Source organism: Heloderma suspectum, chromosome 1 (genome assembly GCF_057233095.1).
Source record: "Heloderma suspectum isolate Gila_16-S chromosome 1, 16-S_ref, whole genome shotgun sequence".
NCBI classification, from domain to species: Eukaryota; Metazoa; Chordata; class Lepidosauria; order Squamata; family Helodermatidae; genus Heloderma; species Heloderma suspectum.
The window spans coordinates 22,681,524-22,703,715 of NC_139458.1; the positions used below are offsets into that span (position 1 = coordinate 22,681,524).

Sequence of the window (22,192 nt, forward strand, 5' to 3'; positions counted from 1 at the left end):
CAGAACTGGTCGGGATGGAAGAGGTGGCGTGCCTCTCAGTTCACCCTCAGAAGCTGTAGAGACCAAGTCCAAAACCACTATTTGTGTGGACGATGCCACCATGCGTATAGGAGAGTTAAGCAGAGGAGGTGGAGGAGGGATGTCCTGCTCCATCTCTTGCGGTTTAGAGACTTTTCTTCTTGTCCAGTGCATCAGTAGCTGGTTTGTGGCATTAAGCAGGAATAGGCCAGGGATCCCTAGGCAATGCTTTTCTCCTGGAATGGAATGGAACTCTGTTCTTTTTCCTCTGTTTCCACTTCTCACGAGAGTAGTTTCAAAAATGAAGGAGGATATGACAGACTGCATCTTAAATCTCCCCATGGTGGCCGAGACAACCTTGGTTCCAGATACTGAGGGACTTGACACAGGGACATTGTCTCCTGCTTCCACAGATAGACGATCTAATCTCGAGACTGAGGTTGGGTCTGTCATCCTGATCTCCACACTTTGAAACTCATGGCGTGGAGGATTCCATACCAAGCGACCATTCTTTGTCAATACTGATGGAAGTACAGACAATTCTAGATGCGGCAAGGAAGCCGTTGATACACCGCTCCTACTCTGCCAAATGGGCGGCTTTTACAAGGTTTGCAGCTGTGAACAATTACGATCCTAACAACTGTTCACTTAGGGATGTTTTGCGTTTTCTCCAACACTTCCACAGTAATTTTTTTTATTTGTTTGTTTGTTTATTTATATATTTATTTCATTTCTATACCACCCAATAGCCAAAGCTCTCTGGGCGGTTCACAAAAATTAAAACCAAACAACACACAATAAAACAATTTAAAATATATAGAACATTAAAACCACAGTATAACAATACAACCACAATAAAACCTAGCAGCAGTGCAGGAGTTTAAAATACAAATTTTTAAAACAGCAAAGCTAAAAGTTTAGAAAGCTAAAATGCTAAAATGCCTGGGTAAATAAAAAGGTATTTTCCCTGGCGCCGAAATGAATACAATGTAGGTGCCAGGCAAACCTCACTAGGGAGCTCATTCCGGAGTCGGGGTGCCACAGCAGAAAAATCCCTTTTCCTAGTAGCCACCCGCCTCACTTCCTTTGGCAGGGGCTCACGGAGAAGGGTGACGATGATCTTAAGGTCTGGGCAGGCACATATGGGAGGAGGCGATCCTTCAGATAACCTGGCCCCAAGCCGTTAAGGGCTTTGAATGTTAATACCAGCACTCTGAATCGGGCCCGGAAATGGACTGGCAGCCAGTGCAGCTGGAAAAGTACTGGCGTAATATGAGCTTGCAGGCCAGTCCGTGTTAACAATCTTGCTGCCCTATTTTGGACCAGCTGAAGTTTCTGGACCGTTTTCAAAGGCAGCCCCACGTATAATGCATTGCAGTAGTCCAGACGAGAAGTTATCAGAGCATGGATAACTGTAGCTAGGCTAACTCTGTCCAGATAAGGGCGTAGTTGGTATACCAGCCTAAGCTGATAAAAAGTGCTCCGTGCCACTGAGTTCACCTGTGCCTGAAGTGACAGTTCTGGATCCAAGAGCACCCCCAAACTACGAACGTGATCCTTTAGGGGGAGTGCAGTCCCCTCCAGAACAGGTTGAATATCACCTAGCCGGGCAGATGAACCACCCACTAACAGTACCTCCGTCTTGTCTGGATTGAGTTTCAGTTCATTGGCCCTCATCCAGTATTACCATGCCCAGGCACTGATTCAGAACCGCCACTGCCTCACCTGGTTTTGATGAGAAAGAGAGGTAGAGCTGGGTGTCATCTGCATATTGATGGCACCTCAGCCCACACCTCCGGATAACCTCCCCCAGCGGTTTCATGTAGATGTTAAACAGCATGGGGGATAAAATAGAGCCCTGTGGAACCCCATGGCACAATTGCCATGGCACAGAGCAGTAATCCCCCAGCACCACCTTCTGGAATCGGCCATCCAAGTAGGAGCGGAACCACTGCAGTGCAGTGCCTCCAACTCCCAACCCAGACAACCTATCCAGAAGGATACCATGGTCGATGGTATCGAAAACTGCTGAGAGGTCCAGAAGAATCAACAGGGTCGCACTCCCCCTGTCCCTCTCCCGGCAGAGGTCATCCCACAGGGCGACCAAGGCAGTTTCCGTTTCAAAACCAGGTCTGAAGCCCAATTGAAATGGATCTCGATAATCCGTTTCATTCAAGAGTGCCTGGAGCTATCCTGCAACCACCCGCTCAAGCACCTTGCCCAGGAAGGGGATGTTGGCCACTGGCCTATAATTATTAACATCCTCTGGGTCCAGGTTAGGCTTTTTCAGGAGTAGTCTAATTACCGCCTCTTTTAAAGCGGCAGGCACCATTCCCTCTCTCGAGGAATTTACAACCTCCTGGACCCAGCCAAACATCCCCTCCCCATTTGCTTTAATAAGCCATGAAGGGCAAGGGTCAAGCACACAAGTGGTTGATCGGACTTGGCCAAGCACCTTGTCCGCATCCTCAGGCCTCAGTAACTGAAACTCATCCAATAAAACTGGACCAGTCGGTGCTCTGAATGCCTCTACCAATGGAACTGCATCAATCGTGGTGTCCAATTCATGACGAATCTGAGCGACTTTATCTTCAAAGTGCCATGCAAACTCGTCACAGCGTGCCACCGAGGGTTCCACCGTCTCTCTCCCTGGCCCAGAATGTAACAGGCCGCGAACCACTTGGAAAATCTCCACTGGACGACACTGAGAAGATGCAATGCTGGTTGAAAAGAACTGTCTCTTTTCCACCCTCACCACCACAGAGTAGGCTTGATAGTGGGCTCTTACCTGTGTTCGGTCAGACTCAGCACGAGTTTTCCTCCACTTGCGTTCTAGCCGTCTCCCCTCTTCTAGAATAGAAATACTCTTCTATTTCTATTTCAGCGATATCTGCAATGAGAAGCAACTTGCAAGGGTTTTCAGTCTTCAACTGTCCCTTATGCAAACAGTTTCTGCGGGGACTTAAGAGCGCCCCCCCCCCAGAGCCTTCATTCCTCAATGGGACTTGTCACTGGTATTTAACAGTCTAACAGCGGCCCCATTTGAGCCTCTCGCTACCATAGATTTGAGACTCCTCTCTTGGAAGGTTGCCTTTTTGGTAGCGATTACAACCTCACGGAGAGCTAATGAACTTTCTGATTCCCCTTGTACCATTTTCCACAAGGAAAAAGTGATACCCGGGTTGGACATGGCTTTTCTCCCAAAGGTGGTGACAGACTTCCATATAAATCAGCCAATAGTTCTCCCTGCCTTCTTTCCCTTTCTGACTTCTGATTTGGCGAAGAGACTACATACTTTAGATGTCCAGCGAGCCCTTGCTTTTTATAGATCAAGGACTGAATCCATAAATCACAGCACTTATTTCTATGCTACAGAGGACATAATAAGGGTTTGCCAGTATCGTCCCAGAGACTAGCATCCTGGATTGTACAGACTATTTGATTAGCGTAGCAAGTCGAAGGACCTAACACCTCGAATCCAAGCGCATTCGACAAGGGGAGCGGCGACTTCTATGGCCTTTGCAAGAGGGGTGCCTTTGGATCTGTGCAAGGCAGCTATTTGGTCTAAACCCTCCACTTTTATAAGGCACTGTAGGTTGGGCATTCAGGCCTGATCTGACTGATCCTTTGGCAGGGCTGTACTCTCATTGGTACTACAGTGAGACATTGACCCACCTCCGGTAAGTCAGCTTGTTATTCGCCCATATGTGTGATAGACAGAGATCACGAAGAAGAAAGACAGGCTGCTTACCTATAACTGTAGCTCTTCGAGTGGTCATCTGTGCATTCACACAACCCTCCCACAGCCCCCACTTCAATGTCAATCTTTGTATGTTATTGGTACTGGGGTGTTTTCTCCTCAGACTTGGGGCTGCTATTGTGGTCTCAAGGAACTGAGGGGAAGGCAGGAACCCATGTGGTATATAATATAGATGGTGGGGGAGGGTTCCCGCCAAAAACTTTGCTCAGCTTGGAAGTTTCCCAAACAAGTCTCCGTGCAGGCTCAGAGCCCATATGTGTGAATGCACAGATGACCATTTGAAGAACTACAGTTGCAATCTGTCTTTCATGGTTCTGGCCAGCCTGGAATAGAAACCTTGTAATTTTGTTTGGTAGGAGGGAAAGAAAAAGGCCACACTTATTTCCTTTCCTATTGTGCTAAGGAGTTTAGGTTAAGGCTGGCTGTCAACCCTGAACTTAAGTGCTTTATTTCTATATCTCTATATAAATACTATATGTATGTATATATGTATGTGCCCCTTCATGGATCACTGCCTTGTTGTGGCGAAGGCGCTTGCGTAACTCAGTGAAGCCATAAGCTATGCCGTGCAGGGCCACTCAAGACGGACAGGTCATGGTGGAGAGTTCTGACAAAATGTGGTCCACTGGAGAAGGAAATGGCAACCCACTCCAGTATTCTTGCCAAGAAAACCTCATGGAACGTATCACAAGGCTAAAAGATATGACGCCGGAAGATGAGCCCCTCAGGTCGGAAGGTGTCCAATATACTACTGGGGAAGAGCAGAGGGAATTTCCAAGTAGCGCCAGAAAGAGCGAAGCAGCTGGGCCAAAGCCGAAAGGACACTCAGCTGTGGATGTGTCTGGTGGTGAAAAGAAAGTCCGATGCTGTAAAGAACAATATTGTTTAGGAACCTGGAATGTCAGATCAATGAATCAAGGTAAGCTGGAGGTGGTCAAACATGAGATGGCAAGATTGAACATCGACATCTTGGGAATCAGCAAACTAAAATGGAAAGGCATAGGCGAATTTAATTCAGGTGACCATTATATCTACTACTGTGGGCAAGAATCCCTTAGAAGAAATGGAGTAGCACTCATAGTCAACAAAAGGGTGGGAAAAGCAGTACTGGGGTACAACCTCAAAAACGATAGAATGATCTCAGTACGACTCCAAGGCAAACCATTCAACATCACAGTAATTCAAGTCTATGCCCCAACCACTGATGCCGAAGATGCAGAGGGTGATCGGTTCTATGAAGACCTACAACATCTTCTAGAACTAACACCAAAAAAAGATGTCCTCTTCATCATAGGGGATTGGAATGCTAAAGTAGGAAGTCAAGAAATCACCGGGATAACAGGCAAACATGGCCTTGGTGTACAAAGTGAAGCAGGACAAAGGCTAATAGAGTTTTGCCAAGAGAACACGCTGATCATAGCAAACACTCTTTTCCAGCAGCACAAGAGGTGATTCTACATATGGACATCACCAGATGGTCAATATCGAAATCAGATTGATTATGTCCTTTGCAGCCAAAGATGGAGAAGCTCTATACAGTCAGTAAAAACAAGACCTGGAGCTGACTGTGGCTCAAATCATGAGCTGCTTCTTGCAAAATTTCGGCTTAAATGGGAGAACATAGGGAAAACCACAAAACTATTCAGGTATGACCTAAATCATATCCCTGATGAATATACAGTGGAGGTGAGGAATAGATTTAAGGGATTAGACCTGATAGACAGAGTGCCTGAGGAATTATGGACGGAGGTCCGTAACATTGTTCAGGAGGCAGCAACTCAATCCATCCCAAAGAAAAAGAAATGCAAGAAAGCCAAGTGGCTGTCTGATGAGGCTTTACAAGTAGCTGAGGAAAGAAGGGAAGCGAAAAACAAGGGAGAAAGGGGAACATATATCCAACTGAATGCAGAGTTCCAGAGAATAGCAAGGAGAGACAAGAAGGCCTTCTTAAATGAACAATGCAAAGAAATCGAGGAAAACAACAGAATGGGAAAGACTAGAGATCTTTTCAAGAAAATCGGAGATCTCAAGGGAACATTTTGTGCAAAGATGGGCATGATAAAGGACAAAGAAGTCAGGGACCTAACAGAAGCAGATGAGATTAAGAAGAGGTGGAAAGAATATACAGAAGAACTATACAGGAAAGATCTTAATGTCCCTGATAGCCATGATAGTGCGGTCACTGAACTTGAGCCGGACATCCTCGAGAGTGAAGTCAAATGGGCCTTAGCAAGCATTACTAGCAACAAAGCTAGCAGAGATGACAGTATTCCAGCTGAGCTATTTAAGATCCTAAAAGATGATGCTGTTAAAGTGCTGCACTCAATATGCCAACAAATTTGGAACACTCAGCAGTGGCCACAAGACTGGAAAAGGTCAGTTTACATTCCAATTCCAAAGAAGGGCAACGACAAAGAGTGTTCAAACTACCGTACAATTGCACTCATTTCATATGCCAGCAAGGCGATGCTCAAAATCCTACAAGTTAGGCTTCAGCAGTTTGTGATCCGAGAACTACCAGAAATACAAGCTGGGTTTCGAAGAGGCAGAGGAACTAAAGATCAAATTGCCAACATTCGCTGGATTATGGAGAAAGCAAGAGAATTCCAGAAAAACATCTATTTCTGCTTCATTGACTACGCTAACGCCTTTGATTGTGTGGATCACAACAAACTCTGGCAAATTCCTAAAGAGATGGGCGTACCAGACCACCTTACCTGTCTTCTGAGAAACCTGTACAAGGGTCAAGAAGCAACACTAAGCACCAGACATGGAACAACCGATTGGTTCAAAATTGGGAAAGGAGTATGACAAGGCTGTATATTGTCGCCCTGCTTATTTAATTTATATGCAGAGTACATCATGAGAAACACCGGGTTGGATGAATCACAGGTCGGAATTAAGATTGCCGTGAGAATTATCAACAACCTCAGATACGCAGATGACACCGCCCTAATGGCAGAAAGCAAAGGGTATCTAAAGAACCTCTTGTTGAGTGTGAAAGTGGAGAGTGCAAAAGTTGGTTTGAAACTCAACATTAAAAAAACTAAGATCATGGCATCTGGTCCCATCACTTCCTGGCGTATAGAAGGAGAAGAAATGGAAGCAGTGACAGATTTTACTTTCTTGGGCTCTGAGATCACCGCAGACAGTGACTGTAGCCATGAAATTAAAAGACGCTTGCTCCTTGGGAGGAAAGCAATGGCACACCTAGACAGCATAGTAAGAAGCAGAGACATCACCTTGCCGACAAAGGTTCGTATAATCAAAGCTATGGTTTTCCTAGTAGCAACGTATGGCTGTGAGAGCTGGACTATAAGGAAGGCTGAGCGCCGAAGAATTGATGCTTTCGAACTGTGGTGCTGGAGAAGACTTTTACGAGTCCCCTGGACTGCAAGGAGGTCAAATCAGTCCATCCTAAAGGAAATCAACCTTGAGTGCTCATTGGAAGGACAGATATACTGAAGCTGAAGCTCAAATATTTTGGCCACCTAATGCGAAGAGAAAACTCTCTGGGAAAGACCCTGATGCTGGGAAAGACTGAAGGCAAAAGGAGAAGGGGACGGCAGAGGATGAGATGGCTAGATAGCATCACCGATGCAATGAATATGAACTTGAGCACACTCCAGGAGAGAGCGGAGGACAAGAAGGCCTGGTGTGCTATGGTCCATGGGGTCACGAAGAGTTGGACACGACTGAACGACTGAACAACAACATATATGTATGTGTGGTGGTGGGGTGTTCTGGAAAGTGAGAAATGAAAAAGGTGTCTGTCCACCTCCCTCGTGAAACCTCCCTGTATACAGTGAGGAAGGGAATTTTTTAATCACATGGCTAACAACCTCCTTGACCCTAATCCCCCTCCCACAGGATACAATAAGCTATTAGGGTCTTGAGCCAGCTAATTTCTCCTCCTCCCCTTTTAATAACTGATGCTCAGTTGCCCTTAATATTCTGTGACTTCTGGTGCCCACCAAACCTTCTCAATGTTCACTGGACAACTTTATATTGTTTGTACTCATGGGCCGAGAATGGAAGGAATATATACCATCAGTTCCTGTAAGCGCTTCTCAATCTACACCCTTTCCCACCTTTGGGGAATGAAGGCCCCTCCTACCTTGATTTTATTGACTGATAGACTGTAAAAATTTATTTGCTGCCTTTCTTCTGCAAGAAAATTCAGCAAAAAAAAAAGCTAATGGCAAAAAAACTAAAACAGTACACAGAAGCAGCAATTGCAAAATCCCATATCAACAGCAACAATTTCCAAAGCAGCAGCTAGACATCACCAAAAACCTCCCAAAATCCACACCCATCAAACAGCAAAACATGAGCAGTAATGGGGCCAGGAGAGCCTCACAGAGAAGAGCATTCCATTACAGTGGTATCATGACTGAAAACACCTTGTCTCTTGTACCCACTTCAGCCAGCAGGGGGAGGACTGGAGTTGTGAATGCCTTGGAGAAAAACACAGGAAACTAGGGATGGCAGAGAATTCCGCCATGGATCTCGGGGAGGCCGAATGTCAGTGCATTCGGCCCCCGTAATCTGTGGCAGAATGGCCTGCCCCCCTGCCCCCCCCGCGGATCTACCCGGGACGAGACATACGTGGGGCGGATCTTCCGGGCAGCGGCGGCTGTGGTGGCGGCGGCTGCAGCGGCTGGTCTTCCGACTGGCTGCCGCCGCCGCCATTTGCAGGTTTTTTGTTTTTTTTTTTACACACATGTGATAGGCTATGTAAATTTTTACGTAGCCTAAAATGTCTGGGTAAAAAAAAAAGAAAAAAAAGGCGTACGCAAATAGCGGCAGCTACGGCAGCCGCCATTTGCGTACTCTTTTTTTTTTTAACCCAGACGTTTTAGGCTACGGAAAAACTTACGTAGCCTAAAACGACTGGGTAAAAAAAAAAGCGTATGCAAATGGTGGCTACGGCAAAAATACGTAAATAATTACGTAGACTAAGACGGCGAAAATAAGGGGATCGCAAATAGCGTCCGCTACACTATTTGCGTTCCCCTTATTTTCGCTGTCTTAGTCTACGTAAATATTTACACAGATTTGTTGTTGTTGTTCAGTCGTTCAGTCGTGTCCGACTGTTCGTGACCCCATGGACCATAGCACACCAGGCCTTCCTTTCCTGCGCTCTCTCCCGGAGCGTGCTCAAGTTCATATTCATTGCATCGGTGTCAAAAATAAGGAACACAAATGGCGGCTGTAGCCGCCACCATTTGCGTACGCGGTTTTTTGTTGTTTTTTTCCCCAGAGCCCTCCGCGGGCGGAAATCTGGCTGCGGACGGCTCTGGCCTGGCTGGGCCTGGCCGGCTGCTCCACAGAGCTGCCACGGAGCACAGCTGGCCGCGGAGGATTCCGGGGGGAGGGACAGAACGCCTTCCCCCCCCCCATAAACATAATCCGCGAACAGGTAAGTGATTTTCGTACATCCCTACAGGAAACATTTTTTGGGGGGGGAAATGGGGTTATTTCCCCAATGACTTCTCAATTTTCCCAATAGAAGAATTAGACATTCGGGGAGGGGGGGGGGACACTGAAAAAAACCTTCCTATGCAATATTCTGTCTTCTGGAATAAGTAAAAACCTTTTTTAAGACAAGGTTTTGCTCACTCATTGACATGGTGCGTATGTTGTAACTACGCATAGGTTGCTTAAGCCATGGGCAGGTGTGCAAAAGCAAGTGTGTGCGCTGCCTCCTGGCCATTTGCCCCTTTCTGCTTTGTTTCCACTTTGGGAAACAACTCAGGAATGTGCCAGTCTCTGTCAAGGGCTCCTTGGAGGCCTCTCTCAGTCTAATCTAGTAGCCAAGTCCAGACACAGACAAAGGGATTCTTTTCAAAGCTTTATTTCTCTTTTACAACTTAACAGCTCTCCTGTTAGCAACTAGATATGAGTAGCAGAGTACCTATGCCCTAAGTTGGAACAGTTGGTCCCCATTTGAAAGGGAATCACTGGCAGACCCTGAACTTATGGGCTAGGGAGAGTCCCTCCCCGTTTCCCTTGGATCCTCTGGGCGCAGCCGTTGTTTGTGCACCAACCAGGCACTACGCCTCCTTTCTGCGCCCTCCATTTGGCACCGCTCCCTGCGTCGGTGTCGCGCGTCCAGCAAGTCTGCTTCCCGCGCTGTGTCACTCCCAGGACTGCTATCTAAGCTAGGAATGCCGGTGGGAGGAATCTCTGTCAGCTGTTGGCCCTGGGAAAGATGAGCGCGTTTCTCTCCCAGGAGCAGCTCCTCTTCCTCAGAATCAGAACTATTCTGGGATTCTATGGGCTCAGTGTCCACCCTGACAGTCTGATGCCCTCCAGATGTTTTGGACTACAAGTCCCAGCATTCCTGATCATTGGCCATTCTGCCTGGGGCTGATGGGAGTTGAAGTCCAAAACATCTGAAGGGCACCGGGTTGGGGAAGGCTGATCTACAGCATCAGAGAATAATTTCTGTGTATACTGTAGACATCCACAACACTCAAATCCAAGATGCATTTTTGCACCTAGAGGATAGTGCCATCTTCATGAGTGGAACAAAGATGGCCTTTCTTTAATGTGAGTTGCTGTTTTCTGCCTTCTGGTAACTTTTGATCTAGTTTGGAGATACTAGAAGCAAGTAGAATGCATTTGCTGTCCTATTGACCTGGTCTCTCCCTTATGGTCAAGATTTTTACCACTCCCCTCAAATGCCTGTAACATAAGACACCTTGCTACAGAAAGGGAAGTAAGCACTGCCTTGCTGGAGAATATCAAGGTTAGAAAGGTGTGGATCAGAAACTGAAAAAGATCTGTTGTGGGTACAAAAGCCATAGGAAATACTGTCATGTGAAAAAGAAAGTACACCCTCTTTAGTTCTGTGGTTTTACGTATCAGGACATAATACAAATCATCTGGTTCTTAGCACATCTTAAAATTAGGTAAATACAACCTCAGATGAACACCAACACATGACATATTACACCGTGTCATTATTTATTTTACAGAAATAAAGCCAAAATAGAGAAGCCATGTGTGAAAAACTAAGTGCACCCTTACTGCTTCCATAGGTATGAAGAGGCTAAGTAGCAGCCAGCTGCTGCTAATCAAATGCCCTTGATTAATTGATCATCAGCAAGTGTGACCACCTCTATAAAAGCCGAAGTCTCAGGAGTTTGCTGGTCACAAGCATTCATGTGTGTGTTAACACAATGCCAAAGAGTAAAGACATCAGCAATGATCTTAGAGAACCAATTGTTGCTGCCCATCGATCTGGGAAGGGTTATAAGACCATTTCCAAACAATTTAAAGTCCATCTTTCTACAGTGAGGAAGATTATTCACAAGTGGAAAACATTCAAGACATTTGCCAATCTTTCCAGGAGTGGACATCCCAGCAAATTCACCCCAAGGGCAGACTGTGCAATGCTCAGAGAAATTGCAAAACATCCAAGAGTTACATCTCAGACTCTACAGGCCTCAGTTAGCATGTTAAATGTTAAAGTTCATGACAGTATAATTAGAAAAAGACTAAACAAGTATGGTTTGTTTGGAAGGGTTTCCAGGAGAAAGCCTCTTCTCTAAAAAGAACATGGCAGCATGGCTTAGGTTTGCAAAGTTGCATCTGAACAAACCACAAGACTTCTAGAACATTGTGCTTTGGACAAACGAGACCAAAGTGGAGATGTTTGGCCATAACGCACAGCGCCATGTTTGGCGAAAACCAAACACAGCATATCAGCACAAACATCTCATACCAACTGTCAAGCACAGTGGTGGAGGGGTGATGATTTGGGCTTGTTTTGCAGCCACAGGACCTAGGCACCTTGCAGTCATTGAGTCGACCATGACCTCCTCTGTATACCAAAGTATTCTAGAGTCAAATGTGAGGCCATCTGTCCGACAGCTAAAGCTTGGCCAAAACTGGGTGATGCAACAGGACAATGATCCCAAGCACACCAGCAAATCTACAGCAGAATGGCTGAAAAAGAAAAGAATCAAGGTGTTGCAATGGCCTGGTCAAAGTCCAGACCTCAACCCGATTGAAATGCTGTGGCGGAACCTTAAGAGAGCTGTGCATAAACAAATGCCCGCAAACCTCAATGAACTGAAGCAATGTTGTAAAGAAGAGTGGGCCAAAATTCCTCCATCACGATGTGAGAGACTGATAAAGTCATACAGAAAACTATTACTTCAAGTTTCTGCTGCTAAAGGTGGTTCTACAAGCTATTGAATCATAAGGTGTACTTAGTTTTTCACACATGGCTTCTCCATTTTGGCTTTATTTCTGTAAAATAAATAATGACACGGTGTAATATGTCATGTGTTGTTGTTCATCTGAGGTTGTATTTACCTAATTTTAAGACCTGCTAAGGGCCAGATGATTTTTATTATGTCCTGATACATAAAAGTATAGAACTCAAAGAGGGTGTACTTTCTTTTTCACATGACTGTATATGAAAGTTTTAATAAAAATCAAGCTTTAAGCAGGACTCACAGAAGGAAGTGGACTATATCTAGTTGGAAGTTCTGAGTAAATATGCATAAGATTATATTGTAAATTTTATGAATATGCTGTTATAAATAATGCAGTTTATATTGTTAAAGTAGTAACATTAGGTTATATTAGAAAATAAGTACTTTATATATTTGAATTTCCCACCAAAATGTCTCTTTGGGTTTTGTTTTTTTCTGGTGGGAAATGTCCCCGTCCCCATTGCTTCAGAATTCCTGGGAAATTTTACATCTCCAGTGGAGGACACTGAGCAGGACTTATTGGAGTGTGTGGGAGGGAACATTTGAGACAAAGCAGTCTATCCAATAACCAGGTCGCTGCCTGTTTAGAGCTTTAAAGGTAAGAACCAGGATCTTGAATTGGGCCTGGAAATTAATAAATAGTGAAGGTGGAACAATACTAGAGTTATATTTTCTGCCTGTCCAATCAATATTCTGGATCTTGGATCAACTGATGTTTCCAGACACTCTTTAAGGCTAGCTCCATATAAACTGCATTACAGTGACCCGATCTAGAAATTACAGAGGCATGAATAAGAGTGGCCAAATCTGTCATCTCCTGGAAAGGCGCAAGTTGTTCACCAGCCTAAACTGGTAAAAGAAACCCTCTTGTGGTGTCTTTGCATGTCTACTCAGAAGTAAATCTCATTGCGTTCAATAGGACTTACTTCTAAGTAAGTGTGTATAGGGTTGCAGCCTTAGTCACTACACATCAATCTAGAAGCAGCATGTGGTTCAAGGTGCAGTCACAAGCCGCCAATCTGTGTCTAAAGGAGGAGTATAACTCAATCCAATGTACGCTGGGATCTGGCTACCTAGATTGACTTCAACTTTGTCTGGATTAGATTTCAGTTTGTTTCAACAACTTCCAGCCCTTCACAATCCTCAGGGTTTCTGTTGCCTTCCCAACATTTGGCTGAAAAACATGAAGAACTGTTTATCATCATCTTGCTGGCAACAATTCAGCCAAAATTTCTGGGTGACCAAAAGCTTGAGAGACAAGATGGACCCTTGCAGCACCTCATATGCCACTGACCTCAAAGGGTGGAGCAGCAGAGACCCCCTGAACCACCTTCGGACTGCCCTCCAGCAATTATAAATGTTTTAAGTTGTTCTGAAGCAACTTGGACAAGTTATAGTTTTCCCTTTTAAACATATTGAACAGATCCAAAACTAAGCTCGTTTTAGTTACCCATTGAACATCAGCCTAGGCTGAAACACAGCTATGCCCTTATCTGGACAGAGATAGCCTAGCTACAGTTCTCCATGCTCTGATAACCTCTCATTTGGATTACTGCAATGCATTATACATGGGGTTGCCTTTGAAAAAAGTCCGGAAACTTCAGCTGGTCCAAAACAGGGCAGTGAGATTGTTAATGAGGACTGGACAACGAGATCACACTATGCCAGTACTTTCCCAGCTGCACTGGCTGCCCGTCTGTGTCTGGGCCTGGGCCCGATTCAAAGTGCTGGTATTAATATTCAAAGCTTTGAACAGCTCGGGGCCAGGTTATCTGAAGGATCGCCTCCTCCCATATGTGCCTGCCCAGACCCTAAGATCATCCTCACGGGTCCCTCTGCAGGAGCCTCTGCCAAAAGAAGTGAGGTGGTTGATTACCAGGAAGAGGGTCTTTTGTGCTGTGGCACCCTGGCTGTGGAATGAGCTCTCGAGAGGTTTGCCTGACCACCAACATTGTACTCCTTTTGGTGCCAGGTGAAGACCTTTTTATTTTCCTAGCATTTTAGCACTCCAGTCTTTTAGCTCTGCTCTTTTAAATCTGTATTTTAAATCTCTGCATTGCTGCTAGGTTTTATTCTGGTTGTACTTTTATATTGTAATTTTAAGCTTTCATATTTTATATTGTTTTATGTTGTACTTTGTGGTTGCAATTTTTATGAACTGCCCAGAGAGCTTTGGTTATTGGGCGGTATAGAAATACATACATATGTATGTACATACATACATACATTGAAATCAGTGGGACAAACTAAGACATGACTAATGTAACCCATTGATTTCACCGTGACCAACGTTCAGTTAACGTAGCCCCATATGTTTTATAATAATAAACTATGTTTCTTATGCTAGTTGAGGGAAGTAATTTCATTTCTGGATTGGTTAAGAAGAAACATCAGACCCACTATATAATTGTTCAGTGCTTAATGCTTAATGATGTTTTTAATCAAAGAAGTATTTGCTTTTGTAAAACAAAACTGTAAGCGAGCAATTCCAGTTTTATTGTGCTTTTTGAACTTGGGTTGAAACGTTGTTTTGAGAAGTTGTAAATTGTTTTGTTCCTTGATATTGATGTTGCTTTTTTGCAGAGTTAGTGTTTTTTAACTATACATTAAAAATTAACATTAAATGTTTGCATCCATATTTCTGCAAAGTTTAAGTCAAATATTTCAAGAACTCCTCTTTTTTCTTCCACTTTTAGACTGCTTGTTTCCGAGAAGAGAGAGATGTTTTGGTGAATGGAGATTGCCAGTGGATTACTACATTGCACTACGCCTTTCAGGATGAAAACTATTTGGTATGTGTGAGCAGTAAGCCTACATAAAGAAGTGGGTCTTAACACCTGGTTTCTCGGATATCTTTGGAGAATTTAGAACATTATCTATTTGCCTGATTATTCCTTTGTTTTGGAAGAAAAATAGTTTCCCAGTATAATTCATATACAAATTGCTCACTTTATTTTCCTCTGTAAGTATGTTGATTTGCCATTAAATGTGATGAACTAGAGTGAATTTAATTAGATGATTAATTCTTCCGTTAAATAATTGTTCAGTTATTTTACCTTGGCACAGTAGTGTTACATGTCATTTTATATACAAGATCCCAAGACTGTTGCTAAAATCCAGGGGTAGCCAAATTGGTTTGTGGATCAACTGTGGGTTCTGTAATGTTCCGTTACAGCTCCTAGATACTTGAGAAAAATAAAAACTGCAATATATTTAAAGAAACCAGCTTCATAGTGCATCCTATGCATGTTTACTGAGAAGTAAATCTCGCTGATTTCAATGAGACTTGCTCCCAGGGAAATGTGCATAGAGTTACAGCCCCAGACTGTATCTTTGGAGGCCCCTAAAGGAATTGGGGCCATCATGACATAAAGTGCTCTTATGTCCAAAGGGAAATAAGGGAAAATGCAAAAAGAAGTGGCTTGGAATGTGTGGATTGGCTTGTGTCTTTAATGAGGGTTTTGGGGGAAGGGACAGGCATAGAAATGGGTATTTCAACTATATGGAGGAGAAAGGGCTAGATGTGCCTGATTTTGGAAGCTAAGCAGGATCAGCCCTGGTTAGTACTTGGATGGAGACTGCGTGGGAATCAGGCTTCCTGCGTTGAGCAGGGGGTTGGACTTGATGGTCTTGTAGGCCCTTTCCAACCCTATGATTCTATGATTCTATGTGGTTATCAGCAACTTTGGCCAACGTTGTGGTAGGGAGATAGCTGATGGTTGGCTCCCCCCCCCCCCCTTTGGCTGTTTTACACTTAACATTTTTCTGATTAAATTAATTTACCCACTCGTTTTACTTCACTATGTGATTACATATTTGAGCCGAAGCATTATCATCAGCTCATAATCTGACTTGAATTAGTCAAATGGTTGTATTTTTACTTCATATTCCTTATCTACCAAGTTCAGTAGACTTTTAGAGTGAGATTTAATAATTAGTATAACGTGCTACCTGTTTTTGATTGTTAATTTTGATCTTTTTTGTTTGTTTTATCATTGTTTTATCAGTTTTATCATTTTATTGTACACTGCCTTAGGAGGGTTTACCCTAAAAGGTGGTTTATAAATCCTTTAAAATAAAATAAATAAAAGGATTGATCACTCATGTTTTTCCTGCTGGTTTATGAGGCCATTCTGTCCTGTGAGAGTTTTGCCTATGTTTTAATGCTAAGTATTTTAAGTTTTTATGTTGTGTAATCATTCTTCCGTAGTCTGAAAGTAGGTTTATTTTTGTGAAAACTATTTCTATACTGATCAGGTTATGATCTGAAGACAGAAAACATTGGGGAAATTAACACATTTAAATGAAATGAAATAAATCCCAGAAAGCATCCTCAGCAATGCTAACTGAAAGAGAGACCTCAAGTTCTACCATGACAAGCCATCAGTATCTATGTTCCTTGGCTGACCCATATTCTGAAGAAGTTTTCTCTTGTGAGTTAACTGTCTGTCAAGAACTGATGACACCAGATTCCTGAGTTAGCAGAGTGTCTCAAAGGCATTATTTCTTTAGCCTAAGTACAAGTATATAGCCATAGCTTTAGGGATCTATTTTAAATCTCTGCATTGCTGCTAGGTTTTATTCTGGTCTTATTCTGGTTGTATTGTTATATTGTGGTTTTAATGTTTTTATATTTTATATAGTTTTACTGTGTGCTTTTTGGTTTTAATTTTTGTGAACTGCCCAGAGAGCTTTGGCTTTTGGGCAGTATAGAAATGAAATGAATGAATGAGTGAATAAATAAAAGCAAAATATTGCTACTCAATTTCCACTGAATTAACTAGGTAACGTGTTAAATAAGTAAATAGATTTTGTTGTTGTTCAGTCGTTAAGTCGTGTCCAACTCTTCGTGACCCCATGGACCATAGCACACCAGGCCTTCCTGTCCTCCGCTCTCTCCCGGAGTGTGCTCAAGTTCATATTCATTGCATCAGTGATGCTATCTAGCCATCTCATCCTCTGCCGTCCCCTTCTCCTTTTGCCTTCAGTCTTTCCCAGCATCAGGGTCTTTCCCAGAGAGTTTTCTCTTCGCATTAGGTGGCCAAAATATTTGAGCTTCAGCTTCAGTATATCTGTCCTTCCAATGAGCAGTCAGGATTGATTTCCTTTAGGATGGACTGATTTGACTTCCTTGCAGTCCAGGGGACTCGTAAGAGTCTTCTCCAGCACCACAGTTCGAAAGCATCAATTCTTCGGCGCTCAGCCTTCCTTATAGTCCAGCTCTCACAGCCATACATTACTACTGGGAAAACCATAGCTTTGATTATATGAATCTCTGTCGGCAAGGTGATGTCTCTGCATCTTACTATGCTGTCTAGGTTTGCCATAGCTTTCCTCCCAAGGAGCAAGCATCTTTTAATTTCATGGCTATAGTCACCGTCTGCGGTGATCTCGGAGCCCAAGAAAATAAAATCTGTCACTGCTTCCATTTCTTCCCCTTCTATATGCCAGGAAGTGATGAGCCCAGATGCCATCATCTTAGTTTTTTTAATGTCGAGTGTCAGACCAGCTTTTGCACTCTCCACTTTCACCCTCAACAAGAGGCTCTTTAGATCCTCGTTGCTTTCTGCCATTAGGGTGGTATCGTCTGCGTATCTGAGGTTGTTGATAATTCTCCTGGCAATCTTAATTCCGACCTGTGATTCATCCAGCCCAGTGTTTCTCATGATGTACTCTGCATACAAATTAAATAAGCAGGGTGACAATATGCAGCCTTGTCATATTCCTTTCCCAATTTTGAACCAATCGGTTGTTCCATGTCCAGTTCTTACTGTTGCTTCTTGACCCTCGTGCAGGTTTCTCAGGAGACAGGTAAGGTGGTCTGGTACGCCCATCTCTTTAGGAATTTGCCACAGTTTGTTGTGATCCACACCATCAAAGGCTTTAGCGTAGTCAATGAAGCAGAAATAGATGTTTTTCTGGAATTCTCTTGCTTTCTCCATGATGCAGCGAATGTTGGTGATTTGATCTCTAGTTCCTCTGCCTCTTCGAAACCCAGCTTGTATTTCTGGTAGTTCTCGGATCACATACTGCTGAAGCCTAGCTTGTAGGATTTTGAGCATCACCTTGCTGGCATGCGAAATGAGCGCAATTGTATTGTAGTTTGAACACTCTTTGGCATTGCCCTTCTTTGGAATTGGAATGTAAACTGACCTTTTCCAGTCTTGTGGCCACTGTTGAGTGTTCCAAATTTGTTGGCATATTGAGTGCAGCACTTTAACAGCATCATCTTTTAGGATTTTAAATAGCTCTGCTGGAATACTGTCATCTCCGCTAGCTTTGTTGTTAGTAATGCTTCCTAAGGCCCACTTGAATTCACTCTCGAGGACGTCCGGCTCAAGTTCAGTGAGCGCACTATCATGGCTATCAGGGACATTAAGATCTTTCCTGTATAGTTCTTCTGTGTATTCTTTCCACCTCTTCTTGACCTCATCTGCTTCTGTTAGGTCCCTGCCTTCTTTGTCCTTTATCATGCCCATCTTTGCACAAAACGTTCCCTTGATATCTCCAGTTTTCTTGAAAAGATCTCTAGTCTGTCCCATTCTGTTGCTTTCCTCGATTTCTTTGCATTGTTCATTTAAGAAGGCCTTCTTGTCTCTCCTTGCTATTCTCTGGAACTCTGCATTCAGTTGGATATATCTTCCCCTTTCTCCCTTGCTTTTTGCTTGCCTTCTTTCCTCAGCTACTTGTAATGCCTCATCAGACCGCCACTTGGCTTCCTTGCATTTCTTTTTCTTTGGGATGGATTGAGTTGCTGCCTCCTGAACAGTGTTACGGACCTCCATCCATAGTTCCTCAGGCACTCTGTCTATCAGGTCTTATCCCTTAAATCTATTCATCACTTCCACTTATTCATAAGGGATATGATTTAGGTCATACCTGAATAGTTTAGTGGTTTTCCCTACGTTCTTCCATTTAAGCTGAAATTTTGCAACAAGAAGCTCATGATCTGAGCCACAGTCAGCTCCAGGTCTTGTTTTGACTGACTGTATAGAGCTTCTCCATCTTTGGCTGCAAAGGACATAATCAGTCTGATTTCGATATTGACCATCTGGTGATGTCCATGTGTAGAGCCACCTCTTGTGCTGTTGGAAAAGCATGTGTGCTATGATCAGCGTGTTCTCTTGGCAAAACTCTATTAGCCTTTGTCCTGCTTCATTTTGTACACCAAGGCCATGTTTGCCTGTTATCCCAGTGATTTCTTGACTTCTTACTTTAGCATTCCAATCCCCGATGATGAAGAGGACATCTTTTTTTGGTGTTAGTTCTAGAAGGTGTTGTAGGTCTTCATAGAACTGATCAACCTCAGCTTCTTCGGCCTCTGTGGTTGGGGCATAGACTTGAATTACTGTGATGTTGAATGGTTTGCCTTGGATTCGTGCTGAGATCATTCTATCACTTTTGAGATTGTTCCCCAGTACCGCTTTTCCCACCCTTTTGTTGACTGTGAGTGCTACTTCATTTCTTCTACGGGATTCTTGCCCACAGTAGTAGATATAATGGTCACCTGAATTAAATTTGCCCATGCTTATCCACTTTAGTTCACTGATTCCCAAGATGTCGATGTTCAATCTTGCCATCTCATGTTTGACCACCTCCAGCTTACCTTGATTCATTGATTTTACATTCCAGGTTGCCAACAGTTACTCATCTGTAAGATAATTCAGTTATTCCAACGTTTTCCTACTATATTTATATCCCACTTTTCTTCTGTGTCAGTCCAGAGAGTGTATATTGGGTTCCCATCAAGGTGTTTACCAGCCCCAGACCTGCTTAGCTTTACTAGGTTTGCTCCTTCATGCACCTTCAGACCATGATCTTGGACCATGACATTTGCACATTCCCATTCATATATTCCATTGAAGCTTGTACAGGAGGATTTTGGGGTGGATTTGTGCCCTGTATAGTGACTTGACTATATCGTAGCTTAAAATAGCATAAATTTCCATCTTTAACTGCATTCCATAATGGTTAGCTTAAAAAAACTATTCACTTAAAGACAGCAGGTCCGTAGTCAACCAATTTGACACCAATTTCCACAGCTCACTTCTTGTGTTGTCATCCTGTAATTGCTATATTTAATCAATTATGACTTAATTCTCCATTGATTCTTACCTGTATTGTGTCTGCTGTTTTGTTTGTTTAGTACTTGGTAATGGACTACTATGTGGGTGGTGATTTGTTGACATTACTTAGCAAGTTTGAAGACAAGCTTCCAGAAGATATGGCCAGGTTCTACATTGGAGAAATGGTTCTTGCTATACATTCCATTCATCAGCTACATTATGTGCACAGGTAAGGAATCTGTCTTATTGTTGTGAGCCCCCCTGGGAACTTTGTTATAGGACAACTTCTAAATACTGTAAGTACAATAAAGGTACATGTTTTGAAAATAAGAACAAGTTGGACCTACAACAAAATGTTTTTGCAGTGTGTCTCCATCCCTTAAGAGGAGAGATCCTGTTCAGGGCTCTAGGCAGCAAGCCATCCCCTCCTCCAGAATACTATAAGCTGTTAGGGGGCTCAACCAGGCCAGTTCCCTCCCTCCATGCCATCTTCACCCAGGATGGGGACATGGCACAGTAACAGCTGGATTTTATATTTCCAAAATGGGGAATCTTGTTCTCGGAGATCCTAGGGGCAGCTCCAGGTCCAACCTTGTAACCATCACATGACCTTCAGAGCCCAGTTTGAATGTCTGCAGACCCCTCCTCCCCCACTTCATCTTGGCACTCTAAACACGCAGACACTATGATCAAGTCAGCCCTCCCCCCCCCCCTTTTGCTCTCTGTAACTCCTTGCCTGATGAAGAGAGCTGGAGAGCTTGGAGGCTTGCACATTTTTGTGATACTTTGATTGTTCTAATAAAGGTATTACACTAATATGGATTATAGTAATGTGGATATAATATTACTATATACACAAGTAGGACTTGCAGCAAAATGTTTCAGTGGGTATCCAGTCCTGGGCATCAGTGGAGACTATTTCCCAGTGTTTCAGGCTTTAAAACATTCTGTTAATTTGTGTAAGGAGGAAATTCATAGAAGTAGCTCTGAGTTATATGCACACTTATCAAGGATGCCAGTCTGTTTAACCCGCTATGACTTTTTTGTTCTTGAACCAACACATAGTAACATTTGGAACAAAATCAATATAGAAACTAAAGAAATCAAACAGGATGGCACCAGAAATGTCAAGCTGTCTGATGTAGCAATCTCTTAAAGTGTGTCAATACATCATTAGTGAGCAAGGAAGCATGAATGCTACATATCTGCAAGTCTAATAATAGAAGGATGTGTGTCTATCAGCACCATAGCCCCAAGACTATGAAACCTAGGCACCTAAAACCTGGCATGCATACTATGGGGTCCCTAGGGGATATTTAGCTTTTAAAACACTTTAATTAATTTTAGTGTGTCTGTGTGTTTGAAGCCTGCAGTACTAGGTTGCAGACATCCCTAACCAGGGCATAGCGTTGTGGTCAACAAAGTTTGAAGCCAAGGGGAGTAGTCCAAGGGACAGAGTTATACAGCTGTCCCCCTCTCCCTTGCTGTGCAGCAGCTCTCTCTTGGGGGAATGGAGTGAACAGGCCCCTCCCTCAGGGGGCCATAGGGGCAGACCATGGAAGGGGCTGTGCCTAGGAGTGCGAGTGGGCATGCTTTCATTCAGACAGGGCAGGCACAATGTATCCCAACTCTGACAGCTGAGTAACTTTGCTTGAAGGCTTTGCTGTATCAAACGAAGGGCTATTCGAACCCATGCAGAGTTGGGTCTGGTCACTAGTATTTTGTATAAATTGAAGTTTGTACAGGTTTTGAGGTCACCTTTTTGCAGGGAACTGAATCCCAACTCCTATTTGGTGACTGCTCCATGTTGGATTATTTTATAAAACAGATTTTCACATTGCATGCTACATGAAGTGATATCAAACCCTTTGGGGGTGGGGTGGGAGAGGCAGTTGTGTTAGCAGATATTTGACCAATTCTAGCATACTCAAAATTTTCTCATTAAAGTAATTTTTATCTTGCTAAACATAACATAGCTTTTAGTGACCTTTCTAAATTACTGCTACCTGAGGAAGTCATTTGAGGGCTTTGTGTCTTGGTTAGAGCTAGCTAGAAATTTGGCATTTAAAGCCAGCTTTTCTAAGTAAACAAGTGTGGTAAAATGCCATTGGAGGGGG

At 43.5% G+C, this 22,192-nt stretch overlaps 1 protein-coding gene across 11 annotated transcripts in view; it reads left to right on the forward strand.

The window, feature by feature from the left end:
- CDC42BPB (CDC42 binding protein kinase beta) overlaps window positions 1-22,192 on the forward strand; it is a 162,822-nt gene that overhangs the window by 60,645 nt on the left and 79,985 nt on the right. For 10 of the 11 annotated variants that reach the window (XM_084838161.1, XM_084838171.1, XM_084838179.1 and 7 more), the window contains exons 4-5: window positions 14,706-14,801; window positions 20,156-20,304. In XM_084838161.1, coding sequence (XP_084694287.1) covers window positions 14,706-14,801; window positions 20,156-20,304 — 245 coding nt within the window. Of the gene's footprint in view, window positions 1-14,705; window positions 14,802-16,357; window positions 16,443-20,155; window positions 20,305-22,192 lie in introns of those variants that run through there. The other variant, XM_084838248.1, reaches the window with a different exon arrangement.